General features: G+C 33.7%; 1 protein-coding gene across 2 annotated transcripts; it reads right to left on the bottom strand.

Moving 5' to 3' along the window:
* Nucleotides 1-12,687: 12,687 nt before the first annotated feature.
* LOC119840811 (E3 ubiquitin-protein ligase MARCHF6) lies at nucleotides 12,688-22,601 on the bottom strand. 2 transcript variants are annotated; one of them, XM_038367567.1, is made up of 11 exons: nucleotides 22,465-22,601; nucleotides 21,297-22,385; nucleotides 20,463-20,714; nucleotides 19,295-19,495; nucleotides 18,768-18,953; nucleotides 18,379-18,507; nucleotides 17,800-17,890; nucleotides 16,439-16,620; nucleotides 15,421-15,605; nucleotides 13,966-14,155; nucleotides 12,688-13,582 (listed from the first exon to the last, which is right to left on the bottom strand). In XM_038367567.1, the coding sequence occupies exons 2-11, from the start codon at nucleotides 22,347-22,349 to the stop codon at nucleotides 13,472-13,474; spliced, it is 2,580 nt and encodes an 859-aa protein (XP_038223495.1). In that variant the 5' UTR covers nucleotides 22,350-22,385; nucleotides 22,465-22,601; the 3' UTR covers nucleotides 12,688-13,471. The 2 variants fall into 2 exon arrangements, with proteins under 2 accessions (XP_038223495.1, XP_038223496.1); XM_038367568.1 differs by having other exon boundaries at nucleotides 21,297-22,573.
* Between the last annotated feature and the right edge of the window lie 659 nt (nucleotides 22,602-23,260).

Genomic DNA, 23,260 nt, shown 5'->3' with positions numbered 1-23,260 from the left:
AAATAGGTCAATGCAAAAAGGACGCACAAATTACACTAAACGAATTTCATAAATTCATTAGCATAGCTATGCTTCGTAGCTACGAATATTGGTGAAGTTTTCATTCAGCAGGATGAAGGATTGAAAAGGATCATTAACTATCAGCGAGTGACGCTACGTCAACGATTAAGATAATCTAGGCTAAGTGCTATATCAACATCGCATAACTTAAGCGATTCTGTAGTATGAATTATTTATTAAATACGATGAGGTTTTTAATTATGTGTTATAGTTTTTATGAGGGGAAGGCTGAGAGAAGAATTTCAAATTATACGATAATGAGGGTGGGAATTGTGTCAATAATTAAAAGTATGAAGTCATATAATGAGAAGTATATTTATGTGTTGTACCTAGTATAGTATTATGTTATCTGTGGTTATACTAAGGTAATGATGGGATTGAAAAAAATTATTATTCATTTATTAATTGGAAAATTATGCAAAATTACAATTCATACGACATATAAAAAGTTATATATTTATTTAAATTTTACTTACTTTCATAAAATCGAATTATCATCGTTAAGTTTTATTTCTACCTATGTGATCTTGTTATTAAAAACACTAATGGATATATTATTCAAAGAGGAATAAGGGAAAATGTTTACCACATATTAACGGAGATGTTCTTATCCTTTCGCAAATCCTATTTATCCTGCTATCCTACTACATCCTACTAATAATATAAATGCGAAAGTTTTTAAGGATGTGTGTGTGTGTTTTTTGCTCTTTCAAGCAAAAACTACTGAACCGATTGCAATGAAATTTGGTACGTAGACAGCTGGACAACTGGAATAACATACAGGCAACTTTTTATCCCCATATTCCTACGGGATACGGACTTACGCGGGCGAAACCGCGGGGCGCAGCTAGTAATGAAAATAAACCTAAACTCTAATACAAATACATTTTGCACAGCAATACGTATGTCGCTAAAAATAAATGAGCAACACAAACACAACCTATTTACCAGTATATGCATTGATATACAAACTGTATATAATTAGCAGTAGATTTATGTAATTACTGATTTCGTTTCGGTTAACCTACCGTATATGTTACAATTATTGAAGCCTTCCCACAATTCAAACTATCCGATAATACACTAAATGCAATTCCATTGTAATGGAAGAGCAGTTTTAATGAACAGTTACGTGATCAGTTACCGAAAATATTCCTTTGTGTTCCGAACTAAAATTTATATCACGTTTTATGAAATTTTCTCGTATGACAATGGCATGTAATGACATCGATTTTTAATTACAACACTGCATGATTACAATCGTTTCGAAAAGGGTTTAAATGTTTTTTGTATGCCTGCGATAAATTATTTTAATTACTTGTGACGCTTGATAATAAATTTTTTAGTGGTATAATTTAATTAAGACGTGTCTGTTCTTTGGGCGATCAAAAAAATTACCGATGATATTTTTAGACTTGTTCATTGATTATTCACCATCAAATCAATATATGACACATTATATTATATAATAGAATAAAATTAAGAAAAGGGAGCTAGGTACAATCTACCACACATCATTTTATGTTTGATAAAATACATTATAAATAAAACTACAACTATAACTAAATTCAACCTGTTCAAAGTCTGAAACCGTGATTAAATTACAATAATATTCCTTCTTTACTCATTAATCTCAAGCTTCATATTCATAATAAATTCAATATTATAACTTAAGGCACACAAATCAGTCGTACAAATTTGAGTAACATCTGCTCGTGGTAATACAGCCTCTTTATGTATATGCTCCAGTAATAACTTAACTCGTGTATTTCTCATTCTGTTTTAATGAAATTAATAAGCGGATTTAATAAAATATAATCCGTTTCAGAGGCGGGCTAACGATGTTTGGACAGATGATGTACATTTCACAAAAAGCACAATTAATATTGTTTAACCGATGTTGCCAGATGAAAAAATAGTTTTACGTGAACGAAATTCTTATTATTTGTAATTTCAGATGCTTAAAAATGCGAGCTGAGTCCAAAAACATGTTATTAAACCAATTCAGTCTAAGTAAGATAAAATGGGCGATGTTATTAGCCGACCTCAGACCTACAAGTTTCATGAACTTTATTACGTGTATTCACTTTCACATCGAAAACTTCTATTGTATTAAGGAATTATAAAAAACTAGCTGCGCCCCGCGGTTTCACCCGCGTAAGTCCGTATCCCGTAGGAATATCGGGATAAAAAGTTGCCTATATGTTATTCCAGTTATCCAGCTGTCTACGTACCAAATTTCATTGCAATGGTTCAGTAGTTTTTACGTGAAAGAGTAACAAACATCCATACATCCATACAAACTTTCGCATTTATAATATTAAATAGGATATAATTTATTACATTTCAGTTTATTATGAAAGGTATCACACGATTTCAAAACGTGACAAATTACGTTTAATTTAAATGAGATTCCCAGCGTTCTGCCTTTACAAATGATCTTAGTGTCAGATTATTCCAGCCCTGTGACAAATTACAAGGATTGGGACTGTTATACTCTATTACAAACTATATATAATAATATATAACACTTATTTATTTATTTTCGCTTACTTACAATATAAAATATGTGTTTAGTTTTGCGAACGCGGTGTATTTTATGCTTTATAACTTTCTGTTATTTTAATTTATATTGGTAAAATTCAAAGTATACAATTCATATTTAAATATTCTTATTAATGTCGTATTTGACATATATATTTGCTTATATCTCGTTGCAATGGAGTTTCATTGTTGCCATTGTATGATATAATGTCTATATTTGGAGATAGAAGGTTTAATAACCTTATTCCCATGATTGTTTTGACTAAGCGGGTGAAAGTTAATAGTCTATTAACTCAATTGTTAAAGGAAATATATTTTTATGGTCAATTTAAAGTAACCTATTCAAATTTCAAATGTTTTTAATTGCCATAAAACGTTATAAAGTCATGCTTATGTGTAATCATAATAAAAACTAGCAGAAAATAAGACATAATAATTAACATGTCATAAAGTATTACGAAACATAAAACCGAGGCAACTATCTTCCCGCTAAAAGTTGCATTTACGGATCTCGTAAAACAGTCATAATTTTTATCACCTAAACCCTAGCTCTACTTGAGAATTTATCTCAAAGAAAGACCTTACGATTTCAATTCCTTTAAACTTAAAATATTTATACCTAAAGTATTCATTGAATTTAATTTAATTTAGATTGACTTTAGTGCTTTTTGTTTTATACCCTATGTCACATAAGTAGTGATTAGTGTTACAAATATAATAAGAATTGCATGAAATCAAATTAATTGTTCATATAATTTTAGATTAATTCATGAAAACAACACTACAAGTTTATAACTATTATAATAATCGAGAATATACTACTTAGTAGTTACTTAATGGTAAATATAACTCACTGATCGTATAAATATAATGATCGTATAGATAAAAGAACTTTAAATTTATCGTAATAATTTAATTCAAAGACAAACTCTTGTTAAGCTCCAAATAAATACTTTAAGCCACCGTTATCACTGAGGAAACAAATAAATCCTTAATACTAAAACTAAAATAATAATATCATAAATGCGAAGCTGACTCTTGATTTTTATGTCGGTAATGGAGCTGTTGGATGGCCTGATGGTAAATGCTGTCACCACTCATGAACTTTTGCAGACTCACAGGGTCGTTTGCAAATCTTACGAATTTATAAATGGATTGCCGACTTTAACATGGAAAGGGATAAGGGAATGATTTAAAAATGAATAAAGGAAAGGACTGGTAAGAGTGAGAAGAATGAAGGAAGGTGCGTATTGGCCCAATTCATGCCGAAGCGATTCCTACGTTCCAAATTCCGTAGTCTATTATGTTTGTCTGTACGTCTCTTTTTCACGCCTAAGCCACAGAACCGATTTGAATGAAACTTAGAACATAAAGTTTGGGACCCGAGACAGGACGTAGTAGTTTTTATCCCGGAAATTCCAGGAGAACTATGTGGGAAATTGTCCATCTTTTCCTTTGACAACGTGGCTGAACAAGTAGTTAATACAAAATTTTTAATCTATTTATAATCAAGCGATAAATAAGTTTGTGACATCTGCCAATCCATTCTCGATCGTTGTGAATTATGGCTTTAACCCTTAAAGGAGGCATGTTTCTTGGTCGTAAAAAATGGATTTGGTATCGATGATGAATGATGAAAGAATATATTGGTAAGGCTCAAAACAAATGAACAAACACACATTCAAACCAATCAAATCTATTAGTATTACTTAAAGATGTTAAAAACCTAAACCAATGAACCCTGTAATAATATTGCCCTCGACTGGCAAGGCCTCCAATAAATGAACGTTCAATGAATAAAAGATTTCAGGTGCGATCGCTTTTCTTTTAACAATAAAAATGAAGATAATATCTCTGTGAAACGGTTAACGCAATATCGTTCGAATCTCATACGTGTTGTAGTCATAAAAAGGCGGATTTTAATGTTTGCCTTACGCCTAAAGAGCTTATCTCAAATGCTGAATTTATTGAAACGTGGGAGTATCAAAGGTGTAAGAGTGTGTAAAAGATAAACATCTCTTAAATTAAGTTAGCTTAAGATTACGCGAATCTTAGTAAATATGTTTCATCTTGATAAATATGTGGTCTGTCATCTTAGTTACCTTATTAAGTTTTAATAGATTATAGTACAATATATATTTGGTGTGCTAAATTATTTTATAATATAGCATTATGTAATATTTCATAAATTGCTTATTTTGTTTTTCACTCCCTAATACATATTTATTTGAATTATTTTCACTTTCAAATATAAATAAATAAAATATACATTTTTTTTTTATTAAAGGAAAAAAAAAGTATACAAAAATATCGTTCCTTATTAATGTTCGGTTAAAATTACGTAACAGAAAATGAAAATCCATGTCAAATAATGGAAAGCACGAATACCATATTCTACCATACATACGATACTTTCTACTAATAGTTCACAATCACTACGAATACACAAGTAATAGATGTACGTAGCATCGTAGCCCTGCTACGGCGTAACGCGAGTGTCTACGACAAACGTTCGAGAGGCACTGCCTCGATGCTACGGGGATGCCAGCTTTATTCCATTTTTCTCGTATTATTCAGATAAATTCCTGCATCAATTACAAACGATTGATGCAGGATTGCACGTATATTATAAAGACTTGTGAAGAAGTCATTTAAATCACGAATCTAGTAATCATATCCTATTGATGAATACAACGAAATTAAAAAAAAATCTAAAACTATCTATTTCTATTCTTTCAAAATTTCTCAATCTAAAACTATTCAAAATGTATTTGAATCAAAAAACAATTATTAAAGAAATGTTCTGTATTCTTTTTAAACCATTAGTTATTAGAAATATAATTATGTATGATTGTGTTTATTTTAATTTTACCATTTTTAAATCAAACTATTTTCAATAGAATGTCCCTATGCTTTTCTTCCAGAATATTCAAGTCTAATACCGAAAGCTCCATACTTCCCAAATCAGATGCAAATTTCCTTAGCCTGGTATAACTAAACCCGTTGTTTAAAGTACAGCAACAGATAACTGTTGCGTCCATACCGGCCTAATATCACAGTTATAAATCGAGCCTCATGCCAAGCATAATTGTATTGCGGAATTCGTAGTGTTGGAAGCATATTTTTTGTGTATATAATCACTCAACTTTCCTCAGTGTATATCATTCAAAAAGGGTTTATTTACGTAATAATAAATAGTTATAAAATAAACATTATTTTTGGTTGTTATTTGTGATTTGTTAACAAAAGTAGTTTATAAACATAAGTAAGTATACATTTATTGTTTATAATAGGATCCTTAGCGTTTATTTTCTTGGTGAAGTTACATAGACGATAGAATGAGTAAACATTTATTGCGTCAACAATAATGACTACCGTATAACGTTAATGAATAGGGCTCTAGAAATATATGGCGGTGTACAGGTTATAATTCGTATTAACAACGAAAATAAATGTCAAATAATTTATTTTGCTTCTTTGTGCTTGTTGTATTATTAGATTATATATAATATGTATAATAATAATCTTTATTTATATCATTAGAACGGTATTTTGTCCCGGCAAAAAATACCACTATAAACCACGCTAAATTACCATAATTCATTAAAAATAAACAGGGTTTGACAAAATCAGTTTAAATAAACAAACGGCATTGAAACTGATTCGTGCTCTGCGGGATCCGTGTGAAATAGCTTTAAAGTAAATGTCATGATTGTAGAATCTGGGTCAACGAGCACATTATAATTTTGATGAATTTGTTTTAGGAAATAAGCGTATGGTTAAGATTTAAGACAATTTAAGAACAGTTTATCAATGCGTCTAATTAAAATTAATTATTTGTTTTAATTATGATTATAATAAATACCAATTATCTATGCAATACCGAAGAATTCATATACATATTTAATTTTTTTTGTTTTGTACTCAAATTTGTTTCAGCTTTGAATTTTCAGAATTGCCTGCTCAACTTTGCGGAACTTTTACTAGCAGATGATTCACAGATATTGTTATAAGGATAAAATAATAAATTATTATAACTATTCGCATGTATAAGAAATAGGGTTGCTCGCAAGCTCGAAGCTAGGGATCCATTAGCCTTATTTTGTATAAGCTCAATACTTGCAGATCTTGAGAAGGGGTCTTAACAGGCGGTTAAACTGCGGAGCAGACAGGATTTCAAAGGTTTTACCGTTACTGATCGACGGCAAGACTAAAAATAAATAGTACTACAAAAACCTGTAACAACCCAAAACTGTTTTCTAAAATCGCAATTCGATGTGCCTTTTTGCTTCAACTAACACGCGTGGCTTCACGCTGTGTTAAATCCAATTTTGGTATCAATATATCAAATAGTTTAGCTTGTGCATTGTATTCTTGTCGCGTTTATTCTCGTACTTTCATGGTTTACATAAACAACTTTAGTTTCACAAGCAATATTATAAGATATTTATGGTTTGTAAGTTCCCGCATAGCTTTTAAGGTTTAAAATTATGTTCTGTTCATGAGCTGGGGCTACGAAGTAATGGACAATGTTCTGAAATATTGCACAGGTGTTCTTATATTATCTTTGTTCGTGATTCCATGAATATGCATGCGTAATACAAATTTACGTAATATATGTAGATATACAGGTACGTACAAACTTGATGTTTGTGGGTAGAGAAATTGAACAAGTGTTAATGTTTATCAATAATTATGCTAGTGCACAGAATTTAACGAAAGTTAGGAAATCTATTTACATATTGTGTACTATATATTACGCTTACTATCCAATAACAATTAACATGATAAATTTCTGTCTTATTTTCCTTTATTGACTGATTGATAAAATTAATTTTATTGTTTCCATACTAATAATAAAACTGCTTAGTTTGCTTGTTCGAACGTGCATATCTCAGGAACGATTGGTTCGAATTGAAAAGCCCATTTATTGAGCACAGCTTTACACTATATACATAATTATGAACGACGTAGGTGTACATCCAGTATATTTGTGTGTGATTAGCGCTGACCTTTAGTGATTTACGCGTAAAAAGGAATACTAGTAATGAAAGATATGCATACAAATACTATGTAATAAAGGTGTACTCTGAATGTCTAATACTATATATACTAATATTATAAAGCTGAAGAGTTTGTTTGTTTGTTTGAATGCCCTAATCTTAGGAAGTACTGGTCCGATTTGAACAATTATTTCAGTGTCAGATAGCCCATTTATTGAGGAAGGCTATAGGCTATTTAGTATATCTCTTCTATAGGCTCTTTAGTATTACAGGAGAGATTTATTAATGCATATTCGTTTTTTTATTATTCCATTCCTGTTTCCCACTGGAATACCTAATATTATCTAATTCACAATATTTAATAACAAGCTTACCTTTTAAATTACACATATACATATAAAGTATGCAGTAGATTAAGAAAATCACTTAAGCGAGAACTAATCATCGTTTCTCTACGTTTTTCTCGCGATTTACGTCTGCAAAAAATGGAGCAAAAGTCGGCAGATCTAAACACACTAGGCCAAGACAACATATTCACATTAAATACTCTACTTAGCTAATCCCCATTACTCAACGAGGCGCCGAGATGATTCTTAGGAGAGACCAGGCTTTTTCATATGTAGGTATTTCTAGCAGACGCTTTATTCAGGCAATTGTTTTGTGCAAAAGAATTTGTGTAATCGTTATCGTTATTAAATAAATAAACATAATGTTAAATGATTATGTTTTATCTATCTACAAGGTAAATGCCGACCATAGCATTCGCCGAAGGATGTGGATAGTTAAATAAGGAAGTATTTCTGTTTTGCTTATTTTGTATTAATGGCTAAAAATAATGATAGTTAAATAAGGAAGAAGAAGGCAAGAATGCTTCCTTATTTAACTATCATTATTTTTAGCCATTAATATAAAATGAGCAAAACGGATCGCATACATCACACAATAATCCTAGCTATTAGAAATGACAAAAAGCTAACTTGTTTATAAGGGACATCATAATTGCTCTTTTTAGAATTGCCCATAACAAAGAAGAATAAAGAATAAAACTATAAAGCGCAACTCAGTGTCCCAAGATACAAGTATATTGCTTAGTTTCGGACTGTCATTTTATTTTATATGAAATTCTTTCAACTTAAAGATAAGCTTCTGTAGCGTAAGCACTGTTTTAATGTACCAATGAATTATTGTGGAACAACTTATTGGACACAAGATAAAGTAATTTCATGAAGTAATTTCAAATGCTCCTTTCCAAACAAGTCGACAGACAGCAGCAGATTTTTTATAGTTATTTTACGCTAATAGCTCTTACGATCACAAAACGATAGCACAAATACATAATATTTGGTATAGGTATTTGTGCTATAGGAAATTCTCTATTTTCATGAAAATAGGTACACCCTTGTGAAGCAAGCTCGTTAAAGAACCCCAGCTGTTTAACCCGACTAGCTTTTAGATCAGCTTTTATGAAAAAATACTATAAAACACATTAAGACTCTCATCTATATTAGTTAGGAAGTTTTATTGCGCTCTATTTCTAGTTCACACATTACATTATTTTTATGAAAACAAATAGTAGTTGTACATTTCTGGCCTTGTTACGGTATCTCCGTTTGCTAGTGTAGTTTTTATTACCTATAGTTATCAAGTTTTAATGATTTTTTTTCGAACATTATCATTCACAAAATGTACCAATTCTTTACATACGTTTTAAAACCGCCTTCCTCAAAACCGCCATCACCCCAAATATACCTAAATACCAAAAAAAGTTTGTAATTGGCGTTATTTTTTGTTTTTCTTCTGTTCTTTTTGTGTCGTGTCTTATTGTTAGTTGTGAGATGTACCCTAAATAAACAAATAAGACAAAGAAAATGTAATTAGTACGCATAATGAGACGGGTAATTGTTGGCGTTCTGAGTTTGCGTCAATATTACGACAACCACGTTTTTTCTAACTACTGACAAGATAAATCGTTTTGCAATAATAACTATTTCTCTGTTCGGAAAAGTAGACTCAAATACTTCAGACTTAGTACACACTTTCGCATTTCATATAATGGTTTGGATTCTTTACTATAATTTATTACTTCCACCTACTTTTATTTCCTCCTGTGAAATAGATTTTATATAAATTACAGTATACTATAGTGCACTAGTGAGTATGTATTCAAGATTAAATAGGTCACGTCCCCAGAGAAGATCATATCGCCATTTTAACTAAACTATAAACGTGCTTCTATATCTACACTACCACGCTGCAGTGTGACATGCCGTTTTATTTCATGACTAACAATACGATAGGATTAATTACAAATCTTACTTACATTAGTCACTTTTGAGAAACTGTAAAAAATTGCTTCAGAAAAATAAACATTCCGAATCCTACTTCTTGCATATTTAAAGCCTCAATAATATATTCAATAAAGATTTATTTTATATTTGAATAAATTATAAGCATAGTGCGTAATTCGTATTGATATTACTAAACATGTTCATGAAATTCGTATAACTTGAATATATCGTTCCTGAAATAAAAGAAACAATATTGAAATAAAGGCAACAGCCTAGTTTAGATCGCATTATACTTTATTTTAAATTAAAATCTACGCCTTACGTAATATTGTATCCTTTGGTAATTTATTATTACTTTTCATTATTTATCTCGCTTAACCATATAATTTTAATATGGATGTATGTGTTTTGTGTGTGTTTTTTTCATCGATGAAAGTGTATGTACTGTATATGCCTGACTGTTTTCGTCATGTCTAAATCACAAAACCCACTTGGATTAAATTTGGTACACATAGTTTGAAACCAGAGAAAGGACATTATTTACTTATATTAAATTTATTAGAATTATTCGGGTTTTACTTAAACGACACGGGCAAATGCACGGTTGTTAGTAGTAGGATCGTATAACATTGTTATTGTTTAATAATTATTACTTACTTTAACTCAATTAATTTTAAGATGAAACATTTAAATTAATTATGCATGGCGTCGGTACCCTTTGGCCATTACAATAATGACGGGGTCACAAATAAAGCGATAAATCAATGACCGTTACTAATATTGTGATCTTTACGGCGTATCAATTTCGATTTGGGTAATAGAGTCGGTCGTTCGGTAATAAAGTAGAGGAACAATAAACGAATTCCATTTGAGCGTGTTTTTATTTTCTTGCTACATTTCACGTACAATTCCAGTTACTTTCAGAATTTTTATTGGGAACAATCAATTCCACATAGTTGCTTTTATGTCACTCAATAATAATTGCTTTGAAAAGATGAATATGAGAATAGGAGATATGAAAATATTTTGAGTCTCATTTAATACAGGCTGACAATTTGACGTGTTTCTTTTGGTTGTGAAGGGCAACTTAGTCGCCTTCCCCCCTCCCCCCTAACGTTATAGAGGAAACTTCTTCCTCGACATAATGTCGAAAAGACCTTTTTACACAACCGCCTGCTGTCTGGTAAATACATTTTCAATGCTAAACATTATGAGTAAATTATACCAATAACTATGACGTCACAAGGGATGTACTTGTCGAGATATGAGCAGAAACGTGTCAGGCTTCTAATCAAGTTTTCTGATGTATATTGCGTCTTGTAGGCCGCACATCAGCTGAATTCATATCGACAGTATAACCTCGTCACATTTATGTTCGTATGAAACCAGTCACGTAGGTTATAAATTCAACGAAGTCCGTTTGTTTTCTAATAAAATTCATACACAACTTTCATTTTACTCAATGAAATTGTGAGAATAAAACTAGTTTTATGTAAAAGCTTTTTCTCATATTTTACACGAGAAAGTGAATTATGTCTCATTCATGTTATTCATTGGTCTTTAAAATTATTGCACATTGTTTACCGAATTACCAAAACCGAAAATTTTCTATTCGACTACCTTTTTTTTTGGGTTTTTACACTACAACTGTTTTCAACCAATTGACGTGATTTTTTGTGTTTGCTAGCGAATTGTTTTGATCTGGTCCCAATTTGGGGAGTAATACCTCCTCCCAAGGACCTGTTTTATTGAAAAGAATTATATAGACGATCAATGAACTCCATTTTCTTTAATATGAATTATACTTCCAATCCTATCCTACTAATATTATAAATGCCAAAGTTTCGCGCAAAAACTACTGATCCGATTGCAATGAAATTTGGTACGTAGACAGCTGGACAAGTGGAATAACATGTAGGCAAATTTTTATCCCGTTATTCCTACGGATACGGACTGACGCGGCTTAAACGTTTCATTGCGAAACGAATTCTTTCTTTTCTCTTGTTTTTAACACATTCACTGCTGATCCAGAAACTTGAAAAAAGGCTAGTATACGTTTAAAAATAGGTTTAAGCAGATAAAAATAGTCATAGACAGAATATAGTATGTGACAATAGCTAACAAGTTTATTTAATTTTTAAAAACGTCTAATCCAACCCAATCAATGGACACCTACATCCAAAATTTTTATTTCGCACAAACAAATGTTTGACCAAATTTTATTATTTATGAAATTTTTGTCCTTTTTGTATAATCAGTTCGAGAATATGCTGCTAATAAATCTGAAGAGTTTGTTTATTTTTTTATTATTTATGATTTATTCGCACAAATCTCAAAAACTACTGGATAAAACTCTTTCACCGATTTTGTATATGTAGTAGGTAGTCGAGCACGCTTCGGCACGCATTGGGCCAGCTCGCACCGGGGAAGTACCACACACCCCACAGAAGACCGGCGTGAAATAGCATTCTGCTGTGTTTCGTTCGGTGAGTGGGAGAGCCGGAGGCCCATACCCTTTTCCTTACCCTTCCCAGTCCTTTCCTTTATTCCTATCGCCAATCCTTTCTTAATCCCCTCCCAAAAAGTCGGCAATCCATTTGTAGAGGCGTAAGGTCTGCAATGGACCTTATGCCTCTCCAAATGTTCATGGGCGGTGGTAGCGCTTACCATCAGGCGTCCCACCAGCTCCATTGTCGACTGTAACATTAAAAAAAAAAGGCTATGTACCACGGGTGAAGCCGGGGCGAACTGTTAGTGTTTAGATAGTTAGGAATTGAAATAATAGACAAAAATAATATTTAACGATTTAATCACAAGAATTATAAGCTAAGTGCTGAGACGAGGATTACCTTAACCATCTTGTATCTATATTTATATTGAATGAATGAGCATTTAATGAAAATAAAATACGGTTATAAAAATAAACACATTAAATGAATTAAATTAAATGTTGTAATTGGCAATTTATGTAAAATAATAAAAATGGCGAACAATACAACAGTTGAATATATACAATATGTACTAGTGTTTGTATGGTTCACCTCTACAAAATAAAATTGCAACATGAGAAATTTTTTCTCAAATTCCAAATTAGGCAAAAACTATTCTGTTAGTAAACTTCCTAATAAAAAAAACACAATGTTTTCCGAACAATTTACAATAAATTATCTTTTTGGAATTACAATCATATACAAATATAAAATAACGATAGCCTAATATAACCAGGGATCTCCAAGCTTTAATTTACAGCATCATTTTTGCACTAAAATAATGAACTAATGGTGCATTTTGGCGAATCCGACATACACATCTAAAATATTTATTTCACAAATGTCTTTCAATGATGGTGAACACAAACACTAAAAAACCTTCCTTTTACTTAAAACGAAAAACGATCGACTTCAATAAACCATGTTCTTATAACAATACTACCCAAGAAACACAATTTCGCGCCATTTCTATTATTTAATGACATCGCATTTAAATCCTCATAGATCTACAACAATCGAATCAATTCGGGAATACACCCGTCCTTGTCTTACAAATAAAAATATCACAAGTGCGAGAGGGATAGACTCAGTGCGACGAGACGTGCTTGTGTCGCCGGTGGTCGTAGTTCACGAGGCGCTGCCCCACGAGGTATTTGTCGTTCTTGATGTGCTCATACAGCTTTCGGAATTGACGGATCTGGAATGTTGAATATAACATAGTTGGTTAAGGAAAGACGTGCAAAAATTGGCATTCGAAATTGATTTTGTTTTGTTCTAGTCATTTTTTATTTAAAGAATTGAATGGGCACTTTTGTCGAAGTTTAGTAATGAAAATATAATTTTTTTTAATAATAAGTGAATTCTCTCTCTCTCTTCGTGTCTTATTCAAACAACAAGCAAAACTTACTTTTAATACTTATAAAACTTCGGGAGAGAAAATTCAGAAACAAATTTTACCAATATCTTTATGACAATATATATTTATGGATTTATGTATGGATGTATCAATTGTGTTTTGATATTCTGTCGGATGAACAATTGTCAGTTAAGATACAGACGTCGCAGTGGGCCGGCACGCACCTGGAAGACAGCGAGCGCGGCGAGCACGGAGATGACGAGCAGCGCGGGGTAGACGCGGCGCGCCAGCAGGTTGCGCTGCGCCGCCGACTGCACGCCCAGCGGCGCCACGCTGTGCGCGAACGCGTACGGCACCGCCAGCGCCAGCCCCAGCCAGCGCACCAGCGGCGCCGCCACCGCAAGCAGGATGAACCTGCACCGCGTCCGATTTGTTTATATGCTGGTGGTGCGCCTGATGGTGAGCGATCACCGGCTTTTAAGGGAAGAGGATTGATGACTGGATAGAAGGAATGGACTGGGAAGGTTGTAAGGAGAAGAAGTGGGCCTCCGTCTGTCCCACTCACCGTACAAAACACAGCAGGATGCTAATTTGCGCCGGTTTTCCGCGGTGTGTGGTTTCGTGTGCTCGCGTCATATGGCCCAGCCATTAGGTGAAATTACTATATACCTATAATTACTCACTCTCTCCTTCTCCATGATGACGTCACATTGCGTCATAGGTTTCTTAATTATAGGTATATTTTTGTTCATGTGAGTGGCGTATATAAACGTATAAATAACTTTATATACAAATTTGTATTATTATTGATCACACGTCATCTTTAAAAAAACGCTTACCAGGTCTCAAAGGTCCTTCGAGCCGGATTTAATAGGCTGTAAGGCTGTATAGGTCGGATTTATATACATATTTATTTTTATTTATTTATTTTATTTATTTATTTGGTCAACCTACATTTATTTACAGTGTTTTTTAATTATAAATAATATAACACAGCATGCACAAATTAAACAGAGCTTTTTCTTAAACTAGTAGAATACATGCATAACATTATTACATTTAAACACTTTTATTATAGTCATACAATTATGATTTCATTTACGTTTTTGATTTTTGAACTTCCCTGACTATAGAACCGAGCTTGTTGGGTGTATGGAAGAAGATGTCGATTTTATCGCTGTATATATTTACAATTTTTGAAAGCCTGGGTAATGGGGAATTGGCCCCGGAGACGGATTTGCGGAGAGAAGGATTTAATGGGGTTATTTTGAAGCGGGGATACCAAGCTGGGACACGAATGTTGAGTCTTGTTAGTAATTGGGGGCAGTCAATTTTATTATTAAAAAGTTTAGAGACGAAAAGTAGATCAATGATGTCTCTTCGGTCTTCGAGTGAATACATATTAAAGTTAGAGAGGCGATCTTTATATAAGTTAAGTGCTTTATTTTGTGTTCCACGTTTGTGTATTAAATTCCATAAAAATTATGTATCCATTAGTATTTGTGTGTATACTTGTAAAAATCTACTTCCTATTTTATTATATGGACTTATTTATATCATAAATTGTGAGAGGTAAAATACTAATACAAAAAAGGCTCGCTAAAGATCTAAATAGACGTTCGAGACAAAATTATCTACCTCCATAAATTTCCAATTATAAATTAAATAACATAACTTACTTAAGGTCCATTTCCCTAATGCCGTCTCTATACGCCTTTTCAATAGCGCGTCGCATGCTCCAGTCCGGGCCCATCATAGTGAGAGCGCACACTATCTTAGTGTAGAGCACACCCAACGCCCAGTCTTGCCATACGAATAACACTGGTGATTGTTCTAGCGGCACTCTTAGAGGTATCACAAGGACCTTTAAAGTTAAAATAAAACAGAATTACATTGAAAAAATACAGATGTGTATAAATATATAACAAGGATTCATATGTTGTTGTCAAACTATTAAAAAGCAGTAGTATTTTAATTAAAAATAATAGCTTTTAGTTGTACATAAATCAATATTATGTGTTTCAGTGCGTGTTAATGTTTTTGATCGCTTCATTGCAGCGTGTGACGACGACGTGCTGTGGTTGTTGAGTGTTATCTGTTGCGGAGCTATCTATGGTGAGTGATATATCGTGAATGATATGACATATTGTGATGCGAAGCATATAAGTATGGGTGTATTGCGACGAATATGTTTTTCTTTTTTTTTCATGATGCCAGTGTGATGCGCGTGTTACATTGCGTGTAACGTCATACGATATGGCAGCGTGTCGTCTGGAATTGCGTACGCTGTATCCCGCAAATCGATCATTGTGAACAGTGTGTTATATATATACCGTGTGATGTCCTAGTTAGTCATTTTTTTATGTTATCGTCGGCAATGTAGCTGATGGGTCGCCTGATGGTATGTGTTACCACCGCCCACGAACTTTTGGAGGCGTATTTGTTCATGGGTGTGTGCTTTATATCGTGCGATCTCCTAGTTGCTAATTGTGTACAGTGTGCTTTATATCGTTCGATGTCCTAGCTGCTCATCGTGTACAGTGTGCTTTATATCGTGTAATGTCCTAATTAATCATCGTGTACAATGTGCTTCATATCGTGCGATGTCCTAGCTGCTCATCGTGTACCGGGTGCTCTACACCGTGCGAGCGTCCGGCGCGGGTCCGGCGCGGGTCCGGCAGCGGTGCGCGCACTCACCAGCTCGAGCAGCAAGCCGAAGAGCAGCGGCACGAGGCCGAGCAGCGCGAGCGCGGCGAGCGCGGCGCGCGCGGCCCGGCGCGCCCACAGCGCCGCGCGCGCCAGCAGCGCCGCGCGCCCGCCGCGCGCCCAGCCCGCCGCCAGCGCGCCGCCGCGCCCCACCGCCCAGCACACGTACATGCCTGCGCGCACCACACGTGTATAACGAAACAACACTTCACTAGAGCCGCGCCGCCGCGCCACCGCCTCAGGTACAGCGTGACATACAGCGATAGATACGCGTGGTACCGTAACCAAGGACAGTGATGATGGATAAAGTTAATAATGAACGACAGTAGAATTGCAGTTGATAAAAATTTTAACTGTGTTTTTGAAATTGTGTTGAGATAGAATGAGTTCGACTATTATTGCATGATTTTTCAAATAAAAAAATATTAATTGAAGTCTCAAACAAGACACAGCCTCAATTGGTTTATAAGAATATCAAATGACTCATTTTTCACCATTCATGTGTAGCTGATATACTAAAATCACAATATTTTTCATTATTATTTATACGACAACTTCACAGACACTAGAGCTTCTAAATAGACGACTAGTAGTGTTCCGAAATAATATTTTTTTTTTACAAAATACCAAACCGACTCCAAACTGTCAGAACTAGATCAAATTTAAATGGGACTATGGGGGAGATTTCAAATAAAAAATTAATTATCAAAATCGGTTTACACAATAAAAAGTTATTACCAATCAGACACATAAAAAATAAACTAGTTAAAGACATCTGATCTAGTCTAGAAAAAGTGATTGTGCTTTCAATAAAATCTGTGGGTAAAGAAATAAGCATAGCCATAATGAAGACTAAAATTATTTGACATTTACAATATTTAGATTTCAGTTTTATGAAAAAATATTGATTAAAATAGATTGCTTTTTTAATACATTTCACCAGAACTCCAACATTCCATCAAAAAAACGATTACCCATACAAAATAAAAAACAACAAGTCTCGAATTCGGGGGAATTTGATTTTTTTGAATTTGATTTCATAGTCCTTTTATCATCTTTTACCTATTGGTAAACAAAATTTGTTTCGTATGAATAATAACTGTATCACATAGGAAGAATCTTATAGTCACCCTATTAGAAAGAGACACATTACCTCTCTCGTTCGATACTGTTTATACACTACGTCACACTACACAAATATAAGTCGACATACGAGTACATATTGATATGTAATTTCTTGTACTACACAGCACACTATTTTAAAAATTAACTTCAAAATTAAGGGATGACCCTTCATTCATCGCGATAAGATCATCGTTCAAAATCTACATAAGTAACCAGCATATATTTACCGCAAGCCGCCGTGTATAATTCGTGTACGCCTTCGGAGGCTTTTGGCAGCCATAGCGCCATAACCTTCCTGCCAATCGCTACTGGTATAACCTGCAACATACGTATCGCTTAAACAATGATATCTTTTTTTTTTAAAGTTTATTAAAAGAACACATTAAAAACATGACAATTACAAAATAAGACGATTACACAAAGAAAAATTAACATAGAGGAAAAAAAAGGACGGAGACAAATGTGCACTGTGTTCTTAAAAAGGGTCTTGGCTCAGCATAAATGTCAAAGTCAATCTTATATATCGTTTAAATAATTTTGTCTTTTAGAATTTTACAAAGAAAATTATATTTTTAGCTTTATGTATGTCGCCGCAAAATTGGAAAAACTGTTAGACTATATACTATAATATAACACGCTTACAAATAAATATATTGCGGATAACAATTTTTCGGGATAATTTTTTTTGTGAAAAAAGAATCTATGAATATACACGAATATTCAATGTGAGATTGTTTTATCTGGACAACATTATTGAAAAAATTATATCAGCACATAAATCAATATGAGGGAATTTTCCAACTCACCAAAGTAAGTGCACTGGCGAGCACAAGGGATATGGACACAAAGCCGAGTAGAGCTGTCAAGCGGAGCGGGAACCACGACACGCGGACGTAAGGTTCAAACCCGGCAGGTCCTTCCCGCCACATTAATGCCTGTAATGTTAGATATAAATAAATGTAAGGTATTAGAAAATTATTGATTTTTAAATTGATTCAATGAAATTTTCAGAAATTGGGTATAAATTATGTGTTCGTGTTGGGCAAAAGATTATATTTTCTAATGTAATCTGGTCAATTGTACCGATCGATATTTTCCCGATTCGTTTACTGTTTGACCCCGCTAACATAAAGAACAAAAAAAAATGCCATTTTTTTATATGAAACAATATTTTATCCACTTATCCAGCACATACCTGGTGAGCAGCGCCCAGCTGGTGCGGCGGGTGCGGCGGCGGGTGCTGGTCCGCCTGCCGACTGGCCTGGCCGAGCAGGTACGAGCGCAGGCCGAGCGCGCCCGCCGCGCACGCGCACCACGCGCGCAGCCCCGCCTTCAGCCACGTGCGCGTGTGGGATTGTTCCAGAAGCGCGGGGAGGATTACCTGCAATGTCAATTGAATAAAATTTAATCAGAAATTTTTAATCAAACACTCTCATTTCATGAAAAAATATTAATTAATTATCTACTGAAGAAATTAAGTGAAAGGCAGGATGTCATTTTGTTTAAGGGGTTTTTAGTTTAAATCCTTAATGTGAGGATTTGGCCTCTGTCATGTATGACAACATATCAACCACTTTAGACATATAAACAAATATTAATTACAAACCGTTATTAAATTGCATGGAAAATAAAGACTTGTATCAATCAATCGTCCACCCTGCAATTAACTGACCCAAGAACAGACTGCACTAACGAAATTATAAAAAATAAAAACAATCTTACTTGCAATAAAAGCAACTCCAAGCTAAGTTCATTAACCGGTGCCTCAGTATGTACCGCCACTGCATATGGTAAGAATCCAGGCAGAACATATTTGATCACTCTGATCGGCAGCCACAGCATGAAGAGTACTGCCGTTCCAAACACCATGGCTGATACAATCAGACGTCGGATGTGTGACCACACTGGTAGGTGTATCATTTCCTAGAATAAAGGAAAAAGATTCAAATCTTTACAAATTATTAAAAGAAAAAAGTAAAAATATAATGCTTATTTTAATTGAAAAGTTAAATATTTAAAGCCTTTTTATTATTATATTTATATTTCATTTCATTGTACAGCTGTTACTATCATGTTTACATATATTAAGAGTTTTTATCTCTACAAATTACAAGGAAAATATAGTAATGATTATATTATGCTTATATTCTATGTATAGGTTGTCGAGAGGATAATTGTCCATATCATATTGGTGTTTCCTTATATATAAAAATATAGCATACACAATTAATCTTTATACAATAAATCCCAATTAACATTTTAAGTGCGAAAACTACTCTGTGTGTATGTCTCTTCTTCAAGTCTTAACCATGGAACCAATTTGGATAAAATTTAGTGCAAAGATAGTTTGAACTCGAGAAAAAAAATAGTCTTGTTTTTATAGTGTTAATAAATCATATTAATATTTTAGTTTATATATTTTATTCAGACTTTCTTTGATAAACTTTAGTCATTCAAAACAAATCTGTTATAATGATGATAACTTACACTTAAAATATGATAGTAAAATGCATTTTTTCTTAATCTATACTTTTGTCACATAATTTATTTGTTGTGATAGTAAACACACTGATAATTTTTTTGGCCTGTCTAAACAAATAAAAACTTTTTTTTCATATTATACAATACAATGTGGTTTGCTTTATTTTCTTAAAAACTAATACATTAATATTGTTAATTACGCTCAAATAATCAGAACTTACTATTTGATACATGTAAAATAATGCCTAGTACACTACAATTTTTTTTAACACTTTACATAAAATTTTATTATATCTATTTTAGAACAGAGAAGTTGTTTTGTAAAATATTTTCTTTAAATATTCAGGGTTAGACAGTTAGACAGTTTAGACTTGTCTATTACCAATTTTCATATACATTTTTAACTCACCTGAACGGGACTAAAATCAGGATCATTCAAGTTCTTCAAGAACCAAAGTACACCAGGCCTTAGCACTTCTCGCAGCAGCAATATGAAAGATGCAAAATAGTAGACATACACCATTCCAACAAGCCAGTGGATGAACATTAGAGTCCACGGAGCTGCATGGAGACTCGTCTCCCTGTCTTTCAGTGTTGCATCAAACATCGATAGGGAGCATAGGTCTAACCACCACCCGCATACTAGTGGGATAACACCAATCTGTAATTAATTGTTTCAAATTAGTTATAAGCCTTATTTAAAAGTTATGTTAAGAGCCTCATGTGGTATGAGTTATAACACTCTAGCTAATGAGAGAAGACATTATAAAACAGATAATAAATCCCTTAATTTCTTCATAATGTTACAACTTATAAACATTAATTAATTATTGAATAGTGCCAAAAGTAATGGCATACTATAATGCATGGCTCAATTAAATCATTAGCTGTTGAAAATTAGAAAAGCAAAGATATTCAAAAAATTTGCAAGTTAAATGTCCTGAAATTCATGAATAGTAAAATAATTTTCTTTCAAGTGAGAAGTGTTCCCATTTGATATTGAAACTACTTTTATGTTGTAAAAGTTGTCTATGAGTTTCTAAACCTCACTTATTCTTGTTAAACATATAATAGGTGTAATGTGAGTGGGCTCTGATCATTTTGAAACTATTCTATGAAAAAAAATTTTACACATTTAAAAAATATATTGGTCTTAAACTACATTTGTCCTTCCTTTTTTTATAAGTACTCTCTCAGCATTCACTGTTCTGTCAGATTTATAATGTTAGGCAAATATACTTACTTCAACAACAGATAGTAGAGCCACTTTTACAACGACATAGCAGAATCCCAGAGCCTTTTTAGCACTTCTCAGCCTTAGCAACGATGCCATAGCGTGAAGTATGGCCAACAGCGCAGCAACAATAACATATCCTGATAATGCTTTCAAAGGACCAGCAAAAGGTCCCTCTGCAGTAAGTCCAGCTACTGTAGCCCCAAGCTGCCCTATTTGATAGGGACAGAAAGCAAATCCAACAATAAACAATGTATTCAGAGATACAACCCAAAACACATGTTCTAGAAACACCATTGACCCATCCAACCCCAATAACCTAGCCCAAGTTAACTCTTCTGCAGCTACCCGATCCCATTCCATTGGGTTCCAGTTTGCTTCATCACCCACCAATGGATCCTCTGCAGCTTCACCATTTGGCTCTTCTCTTGCTCCAACATCATCAACAGCTCCTTCATTAATATTCTCATTGTTATTATCCTGTAAAGGCTCTTCAGCTGGTGGTGCTGGTAAATTTTCCCTCTCCATCCAATCTGGGCCGCCACCATGCATAATCTGCTCTCTCAGCCACACCAAACCAATAAACGAGAATAGAGTGCATGTAACAACAAAGCATCCAGAGAAAACATCTTTCGCCAAGTTCTCAGCTGAGACTATGTCGAATGGTAGAGATATCACTGGGTCTAATGAACCAGAAAATAAACAGCGATACGTCCTACACGCAGTTAATGGGACTATTCCAAGCCAGGCGAGGGCGACGAGTGTGTAGTGAAGCCAATCTTTCACCGCTGATGCGACGGATGTCACTAATCCACCAACAACATCACGTAAGGGCAGTCTGCGAGGCATATCCGGAGAATAGATGGGCATGAACGAGAAGCGATGACCGCAAAGTTCGCATATTTCTTTTCGTGAATATCGCATCCATTGCACTAAACATTCCTGGTGAATCCATTTTATTGAACCCGTACATATACACGGATGAAATAGTGGCCGGTCGGACGAAGCCTCTGATCTACAGAAGCGACAAAAGTCCGCACCGGACGAGTCCGAGTCCATCATTATTCGCAATCCAGTTTGTCAGGTTTGTTATACGATCTGCAATATTGTTTTAAAACTGTATAAGACTAGTATTCAATGCAGTATCAGAATAAAAACATTACTCATTAGCACACACCTCTACGCACGATAAACAACACGTAACAAAATGATTTATATCGAAAATTATGGAATTTGCTATTTGTTTGTAGTAGGTACCACAGAACTATCACGACACGAACTTCAGTTCGGTGTGACCAGTTTTTCATGTTGTACATAAATCATAGATATAATTGTATCTATGATATGAATAATTACGAATAATGATGCCACATAGGTAGTGAATTTTCGTCTATTTTTTTTTTGTTATAAATAATAGATCAAGCAGACATTTGACCACAGGTCTACCTGATGGAAAATAGAAGTGATCTAGGTGGTGACATATCTGCTTGAGGGAATACTTTTCACTCTCGCCTTAAAAACAAAAAATGTTTGCAGTACGGAAGGTACATTTAATTTTTTAAGAATTTTTTTTTATAAAAAGAGCTATCTGTTTTGATTAATTGAGAAGCATATTTTAAAATACAAAATAATGCTGAAGTGAAGAAAAAAGGTCCTTGTCTACGACGCTGTACTTTAGCCGCCTAGGCTAAAGTAATCTTGCCAGTATTATTCAATTCAATTTCAATTCAGGAGCTGGGAAAAATAGATATAAAAAGCTGGGGAAAACAGAAAATGCTGTATCATTACTTGTTTTGAATAGGATTGTTCATTTATTTATTTCATGGAAGTGTATCGAAAAGTTAATGAACGATAATTTTAACATTGCTCTATTATGTGTATTACTCTAATGTTTTCTACCAAATATTAAGGATCAATAGTCCAGCTGGTAATCGAAATCAAGTAATGTAAATTGTTTACACAGATTTTAACAG

Source organism: Zerene cesonia, chromosome 7 (genome assembly GCF_012273895.1).
Source record: "Zerene cesonia ecotype Mississippi chromosome 7, Zerene_cesonia_1.1, whole genome shotgun sequence".
Lineage (NCBI taxonomy): Eukaryota > Metazoa > Arthropoda > Insecta > Lepidoptera > Pieridae > Zerene > Zerene cesonia.
The sequence above is the reverse complement of the archived record's forward strand: the minus strand, read 5'-3'. Positions and strand labels throughout refer to the sequence as shown.